General features: G+C 34.8%; 1 protein-coding gene across 1 annotated transcript in view; it reads left to right on the top strand.

Annotated features, from left to right (window-relative positions):
• The window catches only part of DYNC2H1 (dynein cytoplasmic 2 heavy chain 1), a 143,236-nt gene that overhangs the window by 66,824 nt on the left and 59,024 nt on the right, over positions 1-17,388 (top strand). The window contains exons 69-77 of the mRNA XM_059493367.1: positions 628-771; positions 2,407-2,496; positions 4,495-4,560; positions 6,585-6,635; positions 8,095-8,172; positions 9,317-9,448; positions 10,818-10,890; positions 13,522-13,682; positions 15,575-15,700. Of these exons, the coding sequence (XP_059349350.1) occupies positions 628-771; positions 2,407-2,496; positions 4,495-4,560; positions 6,585-6,635; positions 8,095-8,172; positions 9,317-9,448; positions 10,818-10,890; positions 13,522-13,682; positions 15,575-15,700 (921 nt within the window). The remainder of the gene's footprint in view (positions 1-627; positions 772-2,406; positions 2,497-4,494; positions 4,561-6,584; positions 6,636-8,094; positions 8,173-9,316; positions 9,449-10,817; positions 10,891-13,521; positions 13,683-15,574; positions 15,701-17,388) is intronic.

Raw genomic sequence — 17,388 nt, forward strand, 5'->3', positions numbered from 1 at the left:
AATGATATTTTGGATATGAAAGTACATGCAGTATTTTCAGTAATTAAAATGTTTTGTTTTGTATATGCTGAGTACTTACACAGTTTAAAGTCTGCCAGTTTGAACTAAAGGAATTTTGGCAAGTAATGGGTTTTGACTTTATTTTTGTCATCCACTGTTGCAAACATTATAGTTCATGTGGGTGTTTTTGCTTAATATGCCCCTTGCTATTGGAAAAGTTTAGATAATTGCTGGTGCTATTCATCTGACATCCTGTTTTTGTGACAGATTGCAGAGTTTTCTTCTGTGTTCTATTTGTTTAGTTTAAAATTTCCCATTGAATTTTGAGATGTGATCTGTGGTGGGAAAAGATCTTAGTGCCCTAGGGATTAATTTCCAACATGTTCTTCATAATTTAAAGGATTTTTTTTGATAAAAATTTTTTCTTCCAATTTTGAAATCTCAATACAGTGTTGAAGTCTGGAGTGCTGATCCCTCAGTTTGAAGGCTTGGAAAGGATTCTGTTTTCTAAATCAGTGGGAGTCATGGGAATATTTTCTCGGTGGGCTGAGTAAATGTTTATGCAATAATCAGTAGGTGGCAGTAATGCACCTGGCTTTTTTATGTGTGTGTTGTTTTCCTCCACAGGAGAGGGATGCCTATCTTCCTTTGGCTGAGAGCGCTAGCAAAATGTACTTCATTATCTCTGACTTGTCCAAAATTAATAATATGTACCGCTTTAGTTTGGCGGCGTTCCTGCGGCTTTTCCAAAGGGCTCTGCAGAGCGAGCAGGTATTTGCTCTTCTCCTGAAGCTGCTAATGCTGCAGAAGTGTCCATCTGCTTTGATCCTTAGAATTTATTAGTCAATCTGGACGTTTTTTTAAAAAAGCTTAGAATAACTGATGATGAAGTGTATAATAAGTAGTGATGCTGACCTGTTGTGCTTTAGATGTTCAGAATACAGGCATATGGACTTATAAATTATGTTGTATATAAATCCCAGAATTTCTCTACCATCTGAAAGCAAAGTGACTCTTTGTGATTTCAGGCTTGTTCTTTGTCTATGGCAAATTAGGAAAACAAAGGCTGATTATAAGTTTACTGAGGGCTTTATTTAAATAAATTAATGATCTGAAATGTTAATAAAGCTAATTTTATCAACAAGGGGTAGAATAAGAAAATCCTGTATTTCTACCTGATTCATTTACCCGAAGGAAGGTCATACCTTTATCTACTTTTTTACAGTCTGTAAGCATGCCTGCAGCCTGTCCTGTTTAAAATGTATTTTTTATTCTTCTGTGTTCTTAGGCCAGTATATTCTTATTGAAGCAAAAAATGGATTTATCCCTTGTCACCTCACTCCTTAGATCAAAATACCCACACTGAGTAATAGTGTATTTTCTTTTTATTAAGCATCTCCAAAATTCTTCATATTTCTCTTTGTTTTTACTTAGAAAGTCATTCATCAGCCTTTCATCATGTTTCCTTTGGATTCCCCTTTGTTCTGGCATCTGTGATTACAACTCTCCTTCAGCTCCAGTCATTGCTAGGAACACAGTTCTGACTATGTGAACTGGCCCTCTTTGAAGTTCCTATTACTTCTTTTCCACAACATGATGTTTTAACTTCTTGTTCTTACTCATATTCCTTCATAATTTTTTTTCCTGCCTGTAATGTTACCTATTTAAAGCTCAACTTCTGGTTTTGTCTTTGTTACTTGCTTTCTTTTTTCCTTCTCCTCTATCCAATATTTCATGCCAAGAAATCTGTTAGACATGGGAAAGGCATTAGGCAAATCAGTTGCACAAATGCCCTTCTTAAATTCGTCTCTTCAAATTCCAGCATGGTGGAAAAGAAGTTATACTACCTGTAACACACTCCCTACCCCCCAGTCCCTTTCTTCTTTTGTCCTGTCTTTCAAATTTTTTCCTGTTAGAATTATTTTTTCAGTCTATGAGCTTTGAAGAACAGTGTACACTTACTGTTTTCTACAGTGTTCTTTTCAATTGGGCCAGATTTGACCAGAAGTTTATTAACTACATTTAAGATCAACATACTTGTTTAGTAGTATTAAATATAGTAATTCAATTAATAAGCAATTTTTTATCAAGTGACAATGATGAGATCTTAATGATTTTGAGGTTAGGAGAAGGAAACGTACTCTCATTCTCAGTGTATTTCTCCTTTTACACAAAGTTTTATCATGTTCATAGTCAAAATATTCAATGCCAAAATATTCATTTCTTAATACTTCAGCATGAATTTCCTATTTAATCATTGATAGCTGCAGATGAATTTAATATGTTTTTAGAACTAGTGTCATATAGATCCCAGATTATTTGTGTCATTTTGCTGAAATTTACAAAGTATGTGGAAATTTTTTTACTTCCAGGGGAATTTTTGAAATCTGAATTTTTTTTTTTTAGGATTCAGGTAATACTGAGGAAAGAATCAAGCTGCTTATTGGCACATTGAAACATACAGTGTATGAATACGTTTGTCGTTGTTTGTTTAAGGTAAGATTGTATTTTTCTGGCTTTTATACAGTGCACTGGGTTTGAAAGTTTTCTTTCAGGAGCTCACACTTGATCTATTTCAAATAACAGTATTGTGTAATAGATACAAAACATTATCAATAATTAACATGCTAAATGCAGACTTAAAATCAGTATATGACCAAATTAATATTGCTGATGCACATTTCTCCACAGAGCTCTACCTCTCTGCCTCATTCTGGCTTCAGAGTCAGACATGGGCATCACAGTTTTCTGAGCACTCATTTTGTGTTTGCTCTTATTTCTTGCATTCCTAAATATAAGGTTTTGTGTGATTATTTGGGAATTTTTTGTATTTTGGTTTGGTTTGTTTTAAAAAGAAAACAAAAGTGGGTTTGTTAGGTTGATGTTTGGACTTGGTTATCTTAAAGTTCCCTTCCAACCTAGATGATTCTATGTTTCTAAAAGTCCTACATTGTGATATTCGCCTTTTTATTTTCGTAGCCAAAGGTCTCCCTGCTACCTTTTTTGTTTCTGTCTGTTCCTTGTTCTGCCTCAAAAAAATGTTCTTAATGTATTTCTTCTTTATTTCAGTCAGATGTCTTTTCACTTCTTACTTTCTTACTGAAAACCTAGGGAAACTAAGCCTTTGATTTTTAGTTTTAATTTTTACTTACGCATTAAACTGTCACAGCAGGAGGTGTTTGTCTCACAGCACCAGGCTGAAGGAAGCACAGTAGATCTGCATATATGGTTTGAGCAGTACAAATCGCTCAAGTCTGTGGTTTGATTTGTGACAATGGAGAGAGCTTGAAAATTCTACACCACCTCCTACCTCTGCCCCCCAATCTAGCAATGCTGTATTGAAGATATAGGAGTGGCAGTTCTTTCTAAGGGGTTTTGTTTATCAAAGTCCAAGTGGAATCTCATGAAATAGTCTCATAATAATTAAGGTTTGTCTTTGAAGTCATAACTATGTGAAGCCTTCCACTAAGCCTTCCATTACACCTTGTGAATATGGAAGGTAGCAATTTTTATATGTAAGAAGAGTAGAGAGTTCAAGTGCAAGGCAGAGAAGAGATTTCTAGTAGGAAAGATTTTAAGTGTGATCAGACTGGAGTTTAGAAAATACTGAAAATATGTTTACTGGTACTGTTGCAGCTTCAAACTAATGGTCCCTCCAGTTTACTATTGTGTTCTAATAATGGAGAGAATAAATAAACTCTTCACACCATCCACAATTCACTGCTAATTCTTCCTTTTATCCATGAAAATTTTAAAAGACTGCTGTGCCATTGAGTCTTTACTAGTGTCTTCATAAACAGTATAGGTTATATGAGTTCATACCCTTTGAAGCATGTTGGAATGAAAAAGAAGGATTTTGTCTGTCTGTGGACGTTATTTATGTGTACATAGGCTTCATGAATGTTGCTAAATGAAGTGGTGCCAAGAAATTTACCTGAGCACTTGAACAGGCCCATCTTCCCTCTTTAATTTGTTTAAATGTTCAAATGTTCAAATTTGTTTAAATGTTCAAATTTGTTTGATTTGCTTAAATTTGTTTCAAAGCTGGTTTGGTCTAGGCTACTTATTGTTCTTCTAAACAATTCTTGTTCAAATTTTGGATATTAGATCATCCAGGGAGCATCTCAATAGGCAGTTATGATATGGATTTGCTTGCAGACCTTGTCTGAGAAGATGAAAAAGTTAAATGGTGTGGTTTGTTCACAATGTTGTATGATGCTCATGTTTATCAATAAAATGAGAACTACAGTGCCTTGCAAAACTTGATTTTACTTCCTAGTAGGGGCCTCTTTGCCCTCCACTCCACAGCCCACTTTGAGTTAGTTTTTGTCTCTAATTTGCAAAGGGATGTAGCAATTTTGCATTAGGATATATGTCACTAAGTCATTACTATGGAATTGGAGGTGTTTTTCTAAAGAAATGTTACTCATAAAAAAGAACTGGAAATAGGACTTTTCCTGAGTATATAAATACATTTTACTGCTTTTATTTCAGGCTGATCAGCTAATGTTTGCTCTACATTTTGTACGAGGAATGCACCCTGAGCTTTTTCAAGAGAATGTAAGTGCTAAAGAAGAAAATCCCCAAGTATTTTACTCAAACTTTATATGAAGAGTAAATAAGTAGATAAAAAGTTTTTGTCAGCAAGTGTAGGACTTAGTTGTGGTTGTCTGTAGTGTAGTCAGATTAATCCTATATAGTCTGCCCTCAGTGAAACAGTATGCCATAATTGATTTAATAGAATTGTTTAAACATGGCTGATTATACTGAGTCAAGACACATTTAATTATCTAAAGTACCTCCATGGAATGGAGAGACAGAACTATGGCTTTCTGTTCTAGAAGCTGGAGATCAGAAGAGACATCAAATGATAGTAGATGTCAGTTCAATAGAGTCCATTATAGAGGTAAACATCAGATAATACATTTGAAGGAAGTAATGAAACTTGATTATATGAAATATATGAGCTTAAGGTACAAGGTTCAAAACAAGTTGTTTGGAACCCTCCAATGAAGAAGTAGTTTCATTGTAGACATATGGATTGACAAAGCAATGATGTGGCCTTATAAAAATAGCTCATTTGTTAGCAGAAATATATCCTGGCTGCTCTTCATTATCCAAAGTTTGCTGTTTGATATTTATTATTTTATTTGAGCTTCTGAAAATAAGTTGCTTTATCTTTCTTGAGTTTCTAAAGTCATGAAGGCAGCAACCTGGAAACAGTTTTCTGACTAAATTAAATCCTGGCTTCTGAAGTGTTTGTAAAGTACAGCCCTAAGTGTTGGTTTCTATTGTTAAGCATGCATTTCCATCAGCTATTAGAGCTCTTAGCTTAATCTAGGTTACATATAATGCATATTTCTACTGTATCTGAATTCTCAAGAGTGAAAACAGGCAAATAATAGCAATAATTTTTTTACTTCTCTTAAAGGTAAAAGTTATTTTCATTAAATTGTTAAGAGAAAAGTGCTTGTAGAAAATATTTAGTGAAGAAAATGAAGCTGAAGTGGTTATTCTTTTGAAATTATTTCTTCTAAAGCTTTTAATGTGATGAGACTAGGAGTTGCTTAATATGCTGCTAGAGAATTTAGTATTCTAAGACCCTGTCCCAAAAGAATTGAACCTTCTTCACTGAAGTATTTTTTTGCATAGCGATTTGAAATTTATAGTACAACTTCAGCAATATGCCTTAGAATGCCTTGGTTCTCAGTAAGGACATTCTCTTTCTGAATCAATATGTATAGATTTTTCTGAGGTAGTTTTATATTGTGTGTATATTGTGTTTCTTCTTTTCTTCATAACAATATTGCACAAACCAAAAAATGCTCCATGCGTTTTTGTGTGCACAAGCATTTTCTTTGTAACTGGGAGATGAGCATCAGTTTGTAAATGAAAGAGGGAGCCTTTTCAAGACTCAGTGAGACTGATGGATGCAAAATATTATGCTGGGATTTATATCAATCGACTTTTAAATGTCTGATGTTACTATTCTCTTTAATAAAAAATCTTCATCATAGAATATAGGTATTATTTATGCAAAATTTCAATACTTATGAAGAATTTTTGGTCTGTTTCTTGCCACCTCCAAATACAGGATTATGTGATTTCTAGTGGTTTTAAATACTTGTCTAAACGACTTAAAATTGTCTTTCTGGATACATATATGAAGTCTAAAAGTTTTAATCATACATAAATTCAGTCATGCTTTCTATAGTTACCTGTTCTGTGTGGGCTGCTGATGCCCCACCAGGCAGGACGTGTGCCCTTGCCAGCCACATTTGCTGCTTCCTGATAGTCTGTAGATGGGCAGTCTGGGTAGGAACTGTGGATGCTGAGAAAGTGTAGAATTTCCCCTTTGCTTTTTTTTCTTATAAAGCAGTGCAGCCACTTAGCTTGAATTCTGCAAAAGGACTTACATTCTGGTAGCATCTCTTAGCAAGACATTAAAAAATGTCTTGGAACTCTTTCAGAATCCAGCATTTAATTTGCTTATCTTCCTACTCTGTCTACATGCTACTACATATTAATCTTAGTTCTTAAAGGTGTCTTGTGACTTATCTGAGTTGTTCATTTATTCCACCCAGGAATGGGAGACTTTTACAGGTGTGATCATTGGAGACACAATCAAAAAATCAGTAAGCTACATTTACTTTCATATTTTGAAATAAGGAACACTTTCTTTAATCCTGAAAAGTTAAAGTTTTATTCTTACTGTGTTGTTTAATTAATTGTATTCATACATTAAAGAAAAAAGTAACTTTTCGCATAGTAATATAAAGATATAAATTTATTAAAGAATTTTTGAACATGGCAAATAGTTTTTTTAATTTGAATATCTTTTTGACTTTGTTGTGTATTTTCTTTTATTTTTTCTGTGACCAGGATGGCAATTTGAAATTGCATGTTTGAGGACATTTTCAGCCCTCTTCTGTAACTAAAATCAGTATTTCTAAATCCCTCCTTCTCCCAGAGTCATGTATGTGTTGTACTTTAGGTACATTTTCTCAGGCAGCTGGTAGCTAAAATGATCCTTGAAATCCAGTTTCTCTAGCCATTAGAAGGCTCAACTACAGGCTTTGCATTTCAGTGTGACTGCAGAAGTCCCCCTTCATCTGTCTGGAGTCACTGTAATTCATTTAAATGTCTGTGAACTGAGTGATTGTCTAGTATTTCTTGCTGTAGGCCATTTTCAAGGAATGTGTGATCTGATTGTATAATGGAATTTAATACCAGTCTTACCTCTACCCTATCTAAGGCACAATCCATAGGTTTTGGAAAGACTGTGCTTGTGTGCCCTTCAGCCCAAATGGAATGTATATTGCACACCCATGTCAAATTTATTCTTACAATCACTTCCAAATTTCCTAGTTTTGTTTCTCAGACTTTGTAACTCATGGCTGAGATACCCTTTCACAAAAAAGCTTCTCTTTTTCTCTGCTGAGCATTTAAGATTCTCTTGAAGTTTCTCATTCCTTGAGAGATCCAAATGCATTTCCATGCAGAGACTCCTCAGACTAGTTAATGTGTACTGTAAGATCTTTTAATAACAGATGATGTAGTGAATCCAGAAATTCCACTGGAGCTTAAACAGTATAGTTCATCCTTAGCACTTCCTCCATGCCAAACATCTAAAGAGCAGAAAAATAGAGCTGTTGCCAAATTACCAGTGCAGAGATGTTCAGGTGTTTGGCTCTTTGTGTGAAGAACCATCTTCATGATTGTGAATATGTGCAATGGAGTTGTTTTTTGAAGCCAGTTTCTCAGAGTGCCTATGCAGATAGCCAATCATTTGTGTCACTTGTTATTAGTAAAAAATTACTTAGAATTGAGAATGTTATAAGGATGCTCTAAATGGATAAAGTATTTTCAAGCTCAAGTAGCTGAGCGAGTGTTAATGTGAACATTATGTCTCGTATTTAAATATTTTGGTAGCTTTTTTGTTATGCCATTTATGAACTTAGCAAAAAACAGCGGAAAGATTGCTGTTGTGAATGTTTTTATTAAAAAACATGTATTTCACAACCTTATTACTGAATATAGTGTTTCATAAAAGATTGTGTAGCTTACATGTGTGATATAACTTGCTTCCATAAGGATTCACAAAGAAGTGCTCGTGACCAGGTTCCCTCTTGGATAGAACAGGACCGAGTCTGGGCAGTAGCATCTTTGAAGGTATACATCATGTGGTCTCTTGAATTTAAATTTAAATAACTTTGGTTTTGGCAGATGGCAATCTGGACATGAATACTCAGATATCTATTTGTCAGAACAAAATATTTTGTTGTTTTAAGCTGTTTATTCTATTTTCCAGGAACCATGGCTTAATATATAGTTGCCTAAAAAAGACCAAATGTTTTTTGGTTTTCATTTTAATCTCATTTTTCTGAGCCTTTTTCATGAACATTTCTACCCTGTCTGTAATGAATTTCAATGCATGTGAGTGAACTTGTCATCTTACTGATACTAGAAAATACTGCACAATTCTACAATTTTTATAGGCAGGATGATAGAAGAAAATTGCAAACAATATTTAGTTGTGGATTTCACTAGTGTAATGACTTTCACAAATCACTTCATATTGTATTAAAAGCCATAAACTGTTGATTCAGAAATTAATATACTCCTCATCAGATTTCTCTGTACATCTTCATAGGTGTTATAGAGTTTGTGATTGCTCAGACTGAACTAAAACAAAAGCTCTTTCCTGCATTGGTCAATGTTGAAGTCCTGTGATTCTGAAGGGTACTAAAGGAAAATATTAGTCCTGAAATTCTGTCTTAGCCTCTTCTCCTCCTGCATGTAGCTCAGCAGCAAGGAAAAAAACATTGACTGCTCTTTGGCAAGGATGCCTTTTGCTAAACCCAGAGTTCACTATTTAATTTCTCTTTAACCAGAAATCAAGAATAATCACAATAATTTTGTGGCAAGCATAATAGTTAGAGGTTTAAACAAACAAACAGAACTTGAGTAACTGAGTGAATCAGTAGCATGCACTGATAGCAAGCCATTACTGATACCAGATAGCAGATATTATTAGAGGAAAGGGCTTAAAGGTAAAGCCCAAAGTTTAAAATCAAAGAACCTTAAGGTATAAAACTAAAATTAGAGTGCAAATATAGATTTAGTCTTTCCAGGGAACAGGTAAACAAGTGGTTAATTTTAAAATGTACTCTTTTCTTCCCTAACTCCAAGGATAAAATTGAATTTTGTGATTTGCCAAGTAGTGTTCATAATGATATTTGGAAATAAATTAAAATATACAATGCCCAAATGGCTATTCTTCTTTACAGTTAAATCTACAATATTTGTTTCGTAGCTTTCACTCCCAGGTCTCTATCAGACACTTTGCTTTGAAGATGAAAGTCTGTGGCGCACTTTTTCTCAGAGCTCTGTATGTGAACAAGACTTTCCGTCTGCTGTTGTACAAAGAATGTCCTTGTTTCAGCAGGTAATCTTTCCATTCATTATATTAATTATGACTTCACCAGTGAAAGTATATTTTACATCCAGGCCTGATTGAATTATAAGCAGTGACAGTATCTACATTGTCCTGCAGTTTAACTTGGGTTTTTTTTGGTTTTTTAATCTAAGAATTCTATATTTTTTTACTATAGTGCATATTATTTCTCTGTTATCTGATTCTTTTTAGTGTTGATATATTAGCAACAACTGAGTACACCCTATCAAGTAACAAATTCTTTAGAAATATTCACAGAATTAATTTTATGAATATGTATTAAAATTCTTTCATGGTTGCTACTTGTTACTGCGGTATGTGTCAGCTTGTTGAGCATCTTACTTCACTGAATGTGCAAGCTCACACATCAGACACAAAGTGCAGTAGCCACCTCTGCTTCTATAGAATAGAAGAAATGAAAAATGACTTCTGAAAAGCTGGTGCTAAAGAACACACCAAGAATATGAGAAAGGCAAGTTCCTTCCTCAACCTGAAGGTTGGTTTCCTCTGGAAGAGAAAAATATAAACACTTGTGTTTGTGGAAAAAGATGTTGTTACTTACTTTCAAATGATGCTGTGATTTTCTTTTGAAGTTACTTTATATGAAAACATCCAGAGAAATGATGGGGTATTTGACAATGTAGTTCCATGTTGATTGGCTCTTAGCTACTGTCTATTTGGAGTTTTTTGTGGAGGAGGGAAATTTCTGAAATAGCATGGATGCAATTTAGGAACAAACCCTTTTGGAAAGGATTTTTTCTGAGTCATATTTGATTCAATGAAATGCTGAAGACCACTTCTTATGTCTGCAGTGTGTTGTCAGAAAATGTCTGCTTTTATCCGAAAGTAAATCTGGAATGATCAGTGCATCTTGTTTCTTGTACAGAAAATATTAAGAATTTTATGTTTATGAAATGTATTGAAATTACATTGTTAGATTGATATGCCACTCATAAATTAGTTTGAACTGAAACCAGAAATATTTCTATTCCAAGTAGGACATTGCTGCCTCTATATGTGCACAGAATTTAGATGCTAGTATAAAGCTAAGTGTGCTTTCTCTCATTCTAGCTACCCACATAGCTACTTTTCTTCTAAAATATTGTAGAAAAGTTTGTAGCTTACAAGTAGACATTAGGTATAGATCTATCTTCTGATTCTGTTAATAGAACAAACTACTTAGAAAAGGACAATTACAGTCAATTATCTTGGAAAGCAATGATCAGATAGCTGTAGATATTCAGAGAAAATAACTTTGTTCTGAAGATAAATTCAAAGAATTCATCCTTCTTATAAGAGTTCTGCGTTTTAAATTATCACTATATATAACTCATCTCCTCTGAATATATTTTATTTTAAGGTACTTGTGATCCAGGCTGTCAGACCAGACAGACTACAGAGTGCCATGGCTCTTTTTGCATGTAAAGCCCTAGGTAAGTTAAATTTCCACCAGGGTATTTCTGCACAACAATTAAATAGGATTTTTTGTCCTACGTTCCGCTTTTGTATTATAGTTCTCATGGAATCCCTAAGTTTTAGTGTATGAAAATATACTGTAAATGGTTTGCTAATTTTGTTCTTGTAAGATATTCTTATAAGTGCTTTTAAAATGGTTTGGTTTATTCTGCACAGTGATTGAAAATATAATAAAAAGATCTGCCGAACTCTTTTAATTCTTGAACACTGGAGTAATCAAGAAAGGAGGATAACTGGTTTTCTCTAAGTTTTACGCTGCAGCACTCTCCTTAAGACTCAGATTTTCCATAAATATTATTTTATGTAATTTACCATTTAAAGACTATTAGGTTTGATATTTTATAAATTGAGTCTTAAAATATTATTTCATTAATATCAGTCATTTTTGTAGAGCTCTTGGTCTGTAATACTTTTTACTGTCTGTTTAAAAATACACATGATTAGCGTGGTTCAGTGCTATGGTTGTCTATTTATTCTAGTCAGTCAATTTCCTCTCTCATATCTATTATATCCAAAGTTTGAAACCAGTATGCCAAATAACCTTTATATTGCAGTACAGCACACAAAACCCTTCCTTCAGTTTTTAGCAGTTTTGAGTGTCTCATCAAGGTAAGCACTGTAAGTTTTAAAAGTCACGTTATCTTACTCCCTTATGCTGTCTGTGGACATTATTTGTTGCTCAAAATTGGCTCCATATCTGTCAGCCAGACTGGGATTTTCAGCATTAAGGTATAGCTTATCTGTCAAACATTATTAGTAGATAGAGAGGGTATGTGGGTCATGGTGACATGGCCATGCTGACAATGTCCCTGCCTGCTGGACTCAAATGACAAGAGTGATCTACAGTGTGTGTGGCTCAAAAACCAGCAGAGACCTGAATGCAGAGTAAATTTATTTGCTTGCTTACTGTCTTCCAAATCTTAATGTATTACATAAATTACTTGTGTTGGGGCCAGTTCCTTGGAGGAACGCTGCACAAGGGACTGTTTTTGATGAGTGAAGCTACAGCCTCACCAAGGAAGGCAGAATACCATGGACTCCATTTGGGTTTTCAAAACCAGTAAATCATCCACAAATTAGCCACAGATTTTTCATGTGTGTCAGTAAGATTGGAAAAATCCTGACTAGCACTTTCTAACCAATAAAAAACATCATGCTTGTACGAATATTTTTTCATCTTTTTTTTCTGCATTGTCTTTTTGAGTGTCCTTGCCCTGAAACAACTTAAACAAACTGTTTCACATAGTTCTAAAGGGAGCCATTAAATTTCCAATCTCATTTGGCAGCTTTCCTGTGAGAAAAAATGAATTCCAAAAGAGCTGTATATCCTAAAAGAAAGCCTTTCAATTCTGTTTTATCCAGACCTTTTTTTTCTTTTCTCACCTTTTACCTATATTTTGAAATTTATGGGTGAAGAGAGAGTAAAATAATTTCTTTTGAGGATAATGTTCATAATTTTCTACTAAGGTATTTTGTAACACCTGATGCATGCTTATTTCTTTATTTTACACGCTATACACAAATACACCATTGTAACAGCCTTCCAGTACTTAAAGGGGCTCACAAGAAAGCATGTAGTAACAGAACAAGAGGGAACAACTTCAAACTGAAAGAGAGTAGATTTAGATTAGATATTAGACTGAAATTCTTTCCTGTGAGAGTAGGGAGGGACTGAAACAGATTTCCCAGAGAAGTTGTGGATACCCCATCCCTGTAAGCATTCAAGGCCAGGCTAGACAGGGCTCTGAGCGTCTTGGTCTAGTGGAAAGTGCCTCTGCCCATGGTGGGGGATTGGAACCAGATGATTTTGAGGTCTCAATAGAAACTATTCCATGATTCTATGGTACAAATGATATGGCATTGTTCTATGTGCAACATTCAATAGCTCAAGTCTGAAAACAGACTGCATCCTCAAGGAAGTGTGTATTGCATCTTTTTAGTAGTTGTGGCATAGATGTCACTGATTTGGGCTCTTCTGTGTTAGTCTATGTTCTGCTTTCCTGTTGCACCCAATGCTACATTGGTTAAGTGCTGCTCTAAAGATGCATGAAAATATGTGGTCAACACTATTTAATTTATGAATCAGTTATACATGTATCTTTGGCCTCATGTATAAATACCTTGCCTTTACTAGGTCAACATTGTAGACATTTAAGTTGTATATTAGAACAAAAAATAGATGTAAGTAATCACAGTACCAAGAACTGTGTAAGCCGGATAGTTAAGGCTCTCAAAGCAGTAAAGAGAGAAGTTCTGCATGTGGACATACACACTGCAATGACTTTTAGCAAATAGCATAGCTTCTCACTCCACTCCTCTCCTCTCTTTTTGTATGTTTTCCTCAAGACTACACTCTAAATAAAGACTGCAGTTTGTCAAACTGGAAATCCAGAAATATTTTTCTTCTCAGTATGGGGTGCCTAATACCTACCTGCATGTTGTAAGGATATTTTCTTCATTTTCAAACTGGTTTTATGGTGTCTCATGAACAGAACTCTTGACAGCCAGATGAACTCTTAAGTGGATAATGAAGCACTCCATCATGTATAGTCACTTTATTTCCATAATAATTATAATTCTAATTACAGGAATAAAAGAATTATCTCCATCACCTCTGAATATGAAACGTCTGTATAAAGAGACACTGGAAATTGAACCCATCTTGATAATAATTTCTCCTGGCGCTGATCCTTCTCAAGAATTACAGGAACTTGCCAGTGTTGAAAGAAATACTGAGTGCTACCATCAGGTCAGTCTTAGATAAGTGTAGTGATTAAAGCCCACAATATGTAAAACCTTGTAGTAATATCTGTTTTACTTTGTTTTCCAAGAAAGTTAGTAAGTAAAATCATAGTTTGGTGTCTGTGCTGTTTTGTTTTTCCCACCTGTCTTGACACTAACTTCTCATTCCACTGGCAAAATGGACTGGAGAAGGGACACACATTAGTCATGCTCTCAAAAGCAGAATCCAAATAAGAAACATTCCTCCAGTGTGGAGAAGGAAAAAATGAGAAGATGGATGGAAAAGAACAAAAGAGGCTGAGAATTGTTTTACGTGCTGCAGCATCATCTTTCTTGGTGTGGAGTAACTGAAGAAAACAAAAACCACTAAAACCTAGACTTCATAATCTCCTCTGCTTATAGGATTTGCACATTTCTTTCTTCGATAGAAAACACAAATTGCGTCTTCAGTGCTTGTGAATAGTTAGGTATTTCATTAAATTCTGTAAAATATTTTGAGATATTTTACATCCTTGAAGGTTTCCAGGAATCCACTGGACAAAGCCCTTAGTTCCTGATTTAATCTTTCATACCTGGCCCTACTTTGAGCAGGAGATTGGACTTGATACCTTCCAGGATCCTTTCCAATTAAAATTATTATATGAATCAAGTGGTTTCCTAATATTCCCAATGCACAGTACCAATATGCTTTATAACTTTCTCAAAAATATTATTTCCTTCTGTCATTTGACATATTAAGGGGAGGGAAGTTGTTATCTAGCTGATAACTGGTTAGCATACAAATGGAAAATGTCGAGTTTAATGTTGCTTTTAAATAGTCCTTGAAATTCTTCCTTTCCTGGAACATAAACTGGTATAATATATTTTTCCCATCAAACTGTAAATATTTAGATCCTACTGCTATCTTATCTAGCTGTGAACATTGCAGAATGCATATTTCTTACTCTGCCACATCGATTTTCATGTTTATCTCTAAATATCCTTTGGATAAAGTCCAATATGTTGGAGTTTCAAAATGCAACATAGTATGGTATTCAGTTAAGGATCAGGATTCAAAGTTAAATCACTTGAAAGTTGTAACACTAATGAGAATATTTTTTGGTTTTTTTCCTACACTTTCTCGTCTAATTTGAATAGAACATAAAAGATAGAATTTTCTTCTCTGCTGATAAATTTCTCACATGGGATAATGAGAAGAGTGCTAAATTTGTACTGTCTGCTACTGTATTGCTAGTGACTTTCGGCTGTCTTTTTTTGGCTATTTTCAATTATTTTAAGATATTATGGACAGTTCTACTTAGTCAGAGAATCAAAATACCAGGATAAGACCTTTTGCATTGGCTGAAACATCTTTATTTTCAACTTGTTTGGTTCAGGGTTTTTTGTTGTCTTTATCTTCCAAATAGATTGTAAGGTAGAACTAATGTGGTACTATAAAAAGTGAAGAAAGGAGTATATGTTAAACTATTCATATATCCCAGCAAAATTGAGTATTTCTCTTCAAATGGAGTACTCCTAACTTCTAGCCAAAAGAAACTTAGTTCTCATTTCTCTCTTATATTTGCAGTTCTGCAGTAATGCACTTTAGTCATTGTTATTTAAATTACTTTTTGACTTCCCAGAGAATATAATCACTGTCACCGAGTGATGTATGGTTTTTTCCATTAAAAGACTAGGTAATGTTGTTTGTACAGAAACTGGCTAGATAAGTTGCAAAGAAGAACTTGTTTTCCTTAATCTTTTCCCTACTTTAGTAACCTTTAACATTAGAGAAAATTCTGGTTGTCTTTAGCACTCTTTTTTTTAAAGTATGCATTCCTAACTTGAAAGCATGAAGTTGTATTTAACTGTTAAATGAGGTATGAGAGATTCTTGATACAACTGTGTCTGTCATTTCAGATTGCCATGGGCCAGGGCCAAGCTGACCTGGCTATTCAAACTTTAAGAGAATGTGCTCAGAATGGAGAATGGCTGTGTTTGAAGAACCTGCATCTCGTTACATCTTGGCTTCCTGTATTGGAGAAGGTGAGGGTGAATAGAGAAGATGATACGGGAAACCAGACAAAATTAGTATGCAACCTTTTAGAAGCATTTCAGGCATTTCTATGGTGATGTTTAAAATTGCAGTTTAAAAATATACTTTTGGGGTTTTCTCAGTTGTGAATAAGGTGAACTGCTTCAGATCTAAGCAGCTCCCTTCTTTGTGTGAGTGCTTTAATTTTTGTACAATGTACAGTATTTCTACCACAGTGAGTGAGCAAATGCCCCAGTTAGGACTTCTGGTATTTTATGGGATACTACCCATGTTTTTTCATGAACCATGAATCTACGTGTGCTTGAATTGAAATTTTCCCCCCTTAGTTCTAGGGCTTTCTTTTTAGTAGTTTTTTTTTTTTTTTTTTTTTTTTTTGAAATGTAGACTCAGGCTGACTCACTAGGAGGTTTTTGCTAATTTGAAATTAAAATGTCTCATATTTTATAGAAACATGCACTTTTGGCATATAAAATCACTAACTTGCTAATTAAAATTGATTTTACATGATATACTTTTCATGAACATCACCATGAAATCCTCAAAAGAAATTCAGAAGAAAATCATGGAATTCCTTCAACAGTTACTACAGTCTTAATTTTCCAGTTTTCAATTATTTTTGTAAAGCATAGTCCATGGACGTCAGCTTGGAGTCTGTCATTGTCTCACAGTAACCACGTGGCACGTACCTTCAGCATTCCTATAATCCATTCTGAAAAAATGGACAGGCAAAGCAAGATAAAATTGATATGTTTGTCATGTAGTCTGAACAAGGTAGTCAACAGTAATGAAATATTTGTAAGCTCCTTACTGAATACAAAATTTCAGATCTTGTAAGTATTAAAATATGGATATATGTGTCAGGAGGGTCTTATTCTTTCCACATGAACGTAATACTGAATGTGTTAAACTTCTTGCTGAGCTTAATATATACTAAGATCTGCTGATGTTTGAGTCTGCACATCCCCTTGCCTGTTTTGCATACCATTAGCAAGTGTGAGGCTATGTAATTCTTACATTTGAACATCCTCTCAAGGGACTGCTGCATATTCATAAGTCAGTTCCATCCAGGTACAGAAATTCAGTTCTACAGTCTTTGAATGTGGACCCAAGTGTACCACAGCGAGGTAGATTGAAAATGGCCTAATTGAGTTACTCAAAGAGTTACTTTCAGCATTAAAAAATCCAGTTGGAGCCAGTCATCAGCATTGTGCTCTAGGCATTGATACTGTGACCAACATTGTTTAACATCCTAATTAATGAGGTGAATAATGGAACAAAGTGCATCCTCAGCTAGCAGAGATGATAAAAAAACTGAGGGAAATGATTGATGTAACAGATGAGTGTACTTTCCTTCAAAAGGACCTTGATAGACTGGAGAAGTAGGCTGACAAGAACCTTGTGAAGGTCAGCAAAGGGAAATGGCAAGTGCTTCCCATGAGAAGAAGTAACTTCAGCCACCCAAACAGTGTGGGGACAAACTGTCTGAAAAACAGCTTGGTAGAAAAGGTCTGGGAGTCCTGGTGAGTGAGAAGGGGACCATGAGCCAGCAAAATGACTTTGCAGCAAAGACTACTGGCATCCTGGGCTGTTTTAGATAATGCTGTCAGCAGGTGGAGGGAGGTCGTCCTTCCCCTCAGCACTGGTGAGACACTCCTGGAGTTCTGTGTCCCCTACTGGG

The sequence above is a fragment of the Ammospiza nelsoni genome, chromosome 2 (genome assembly GCF_027579445.1).
Source record: "Ammospiza nelsoni isolate bAmmNel1 chromosome 2, bAmmNel1.pri, whole genome shotgun sequence".
NCBI lineage: Eukaryota > Metazoa > Chordata > Aves > Passeriformes > Passerellidae > Ammospiza > Ammospiza nelsoni.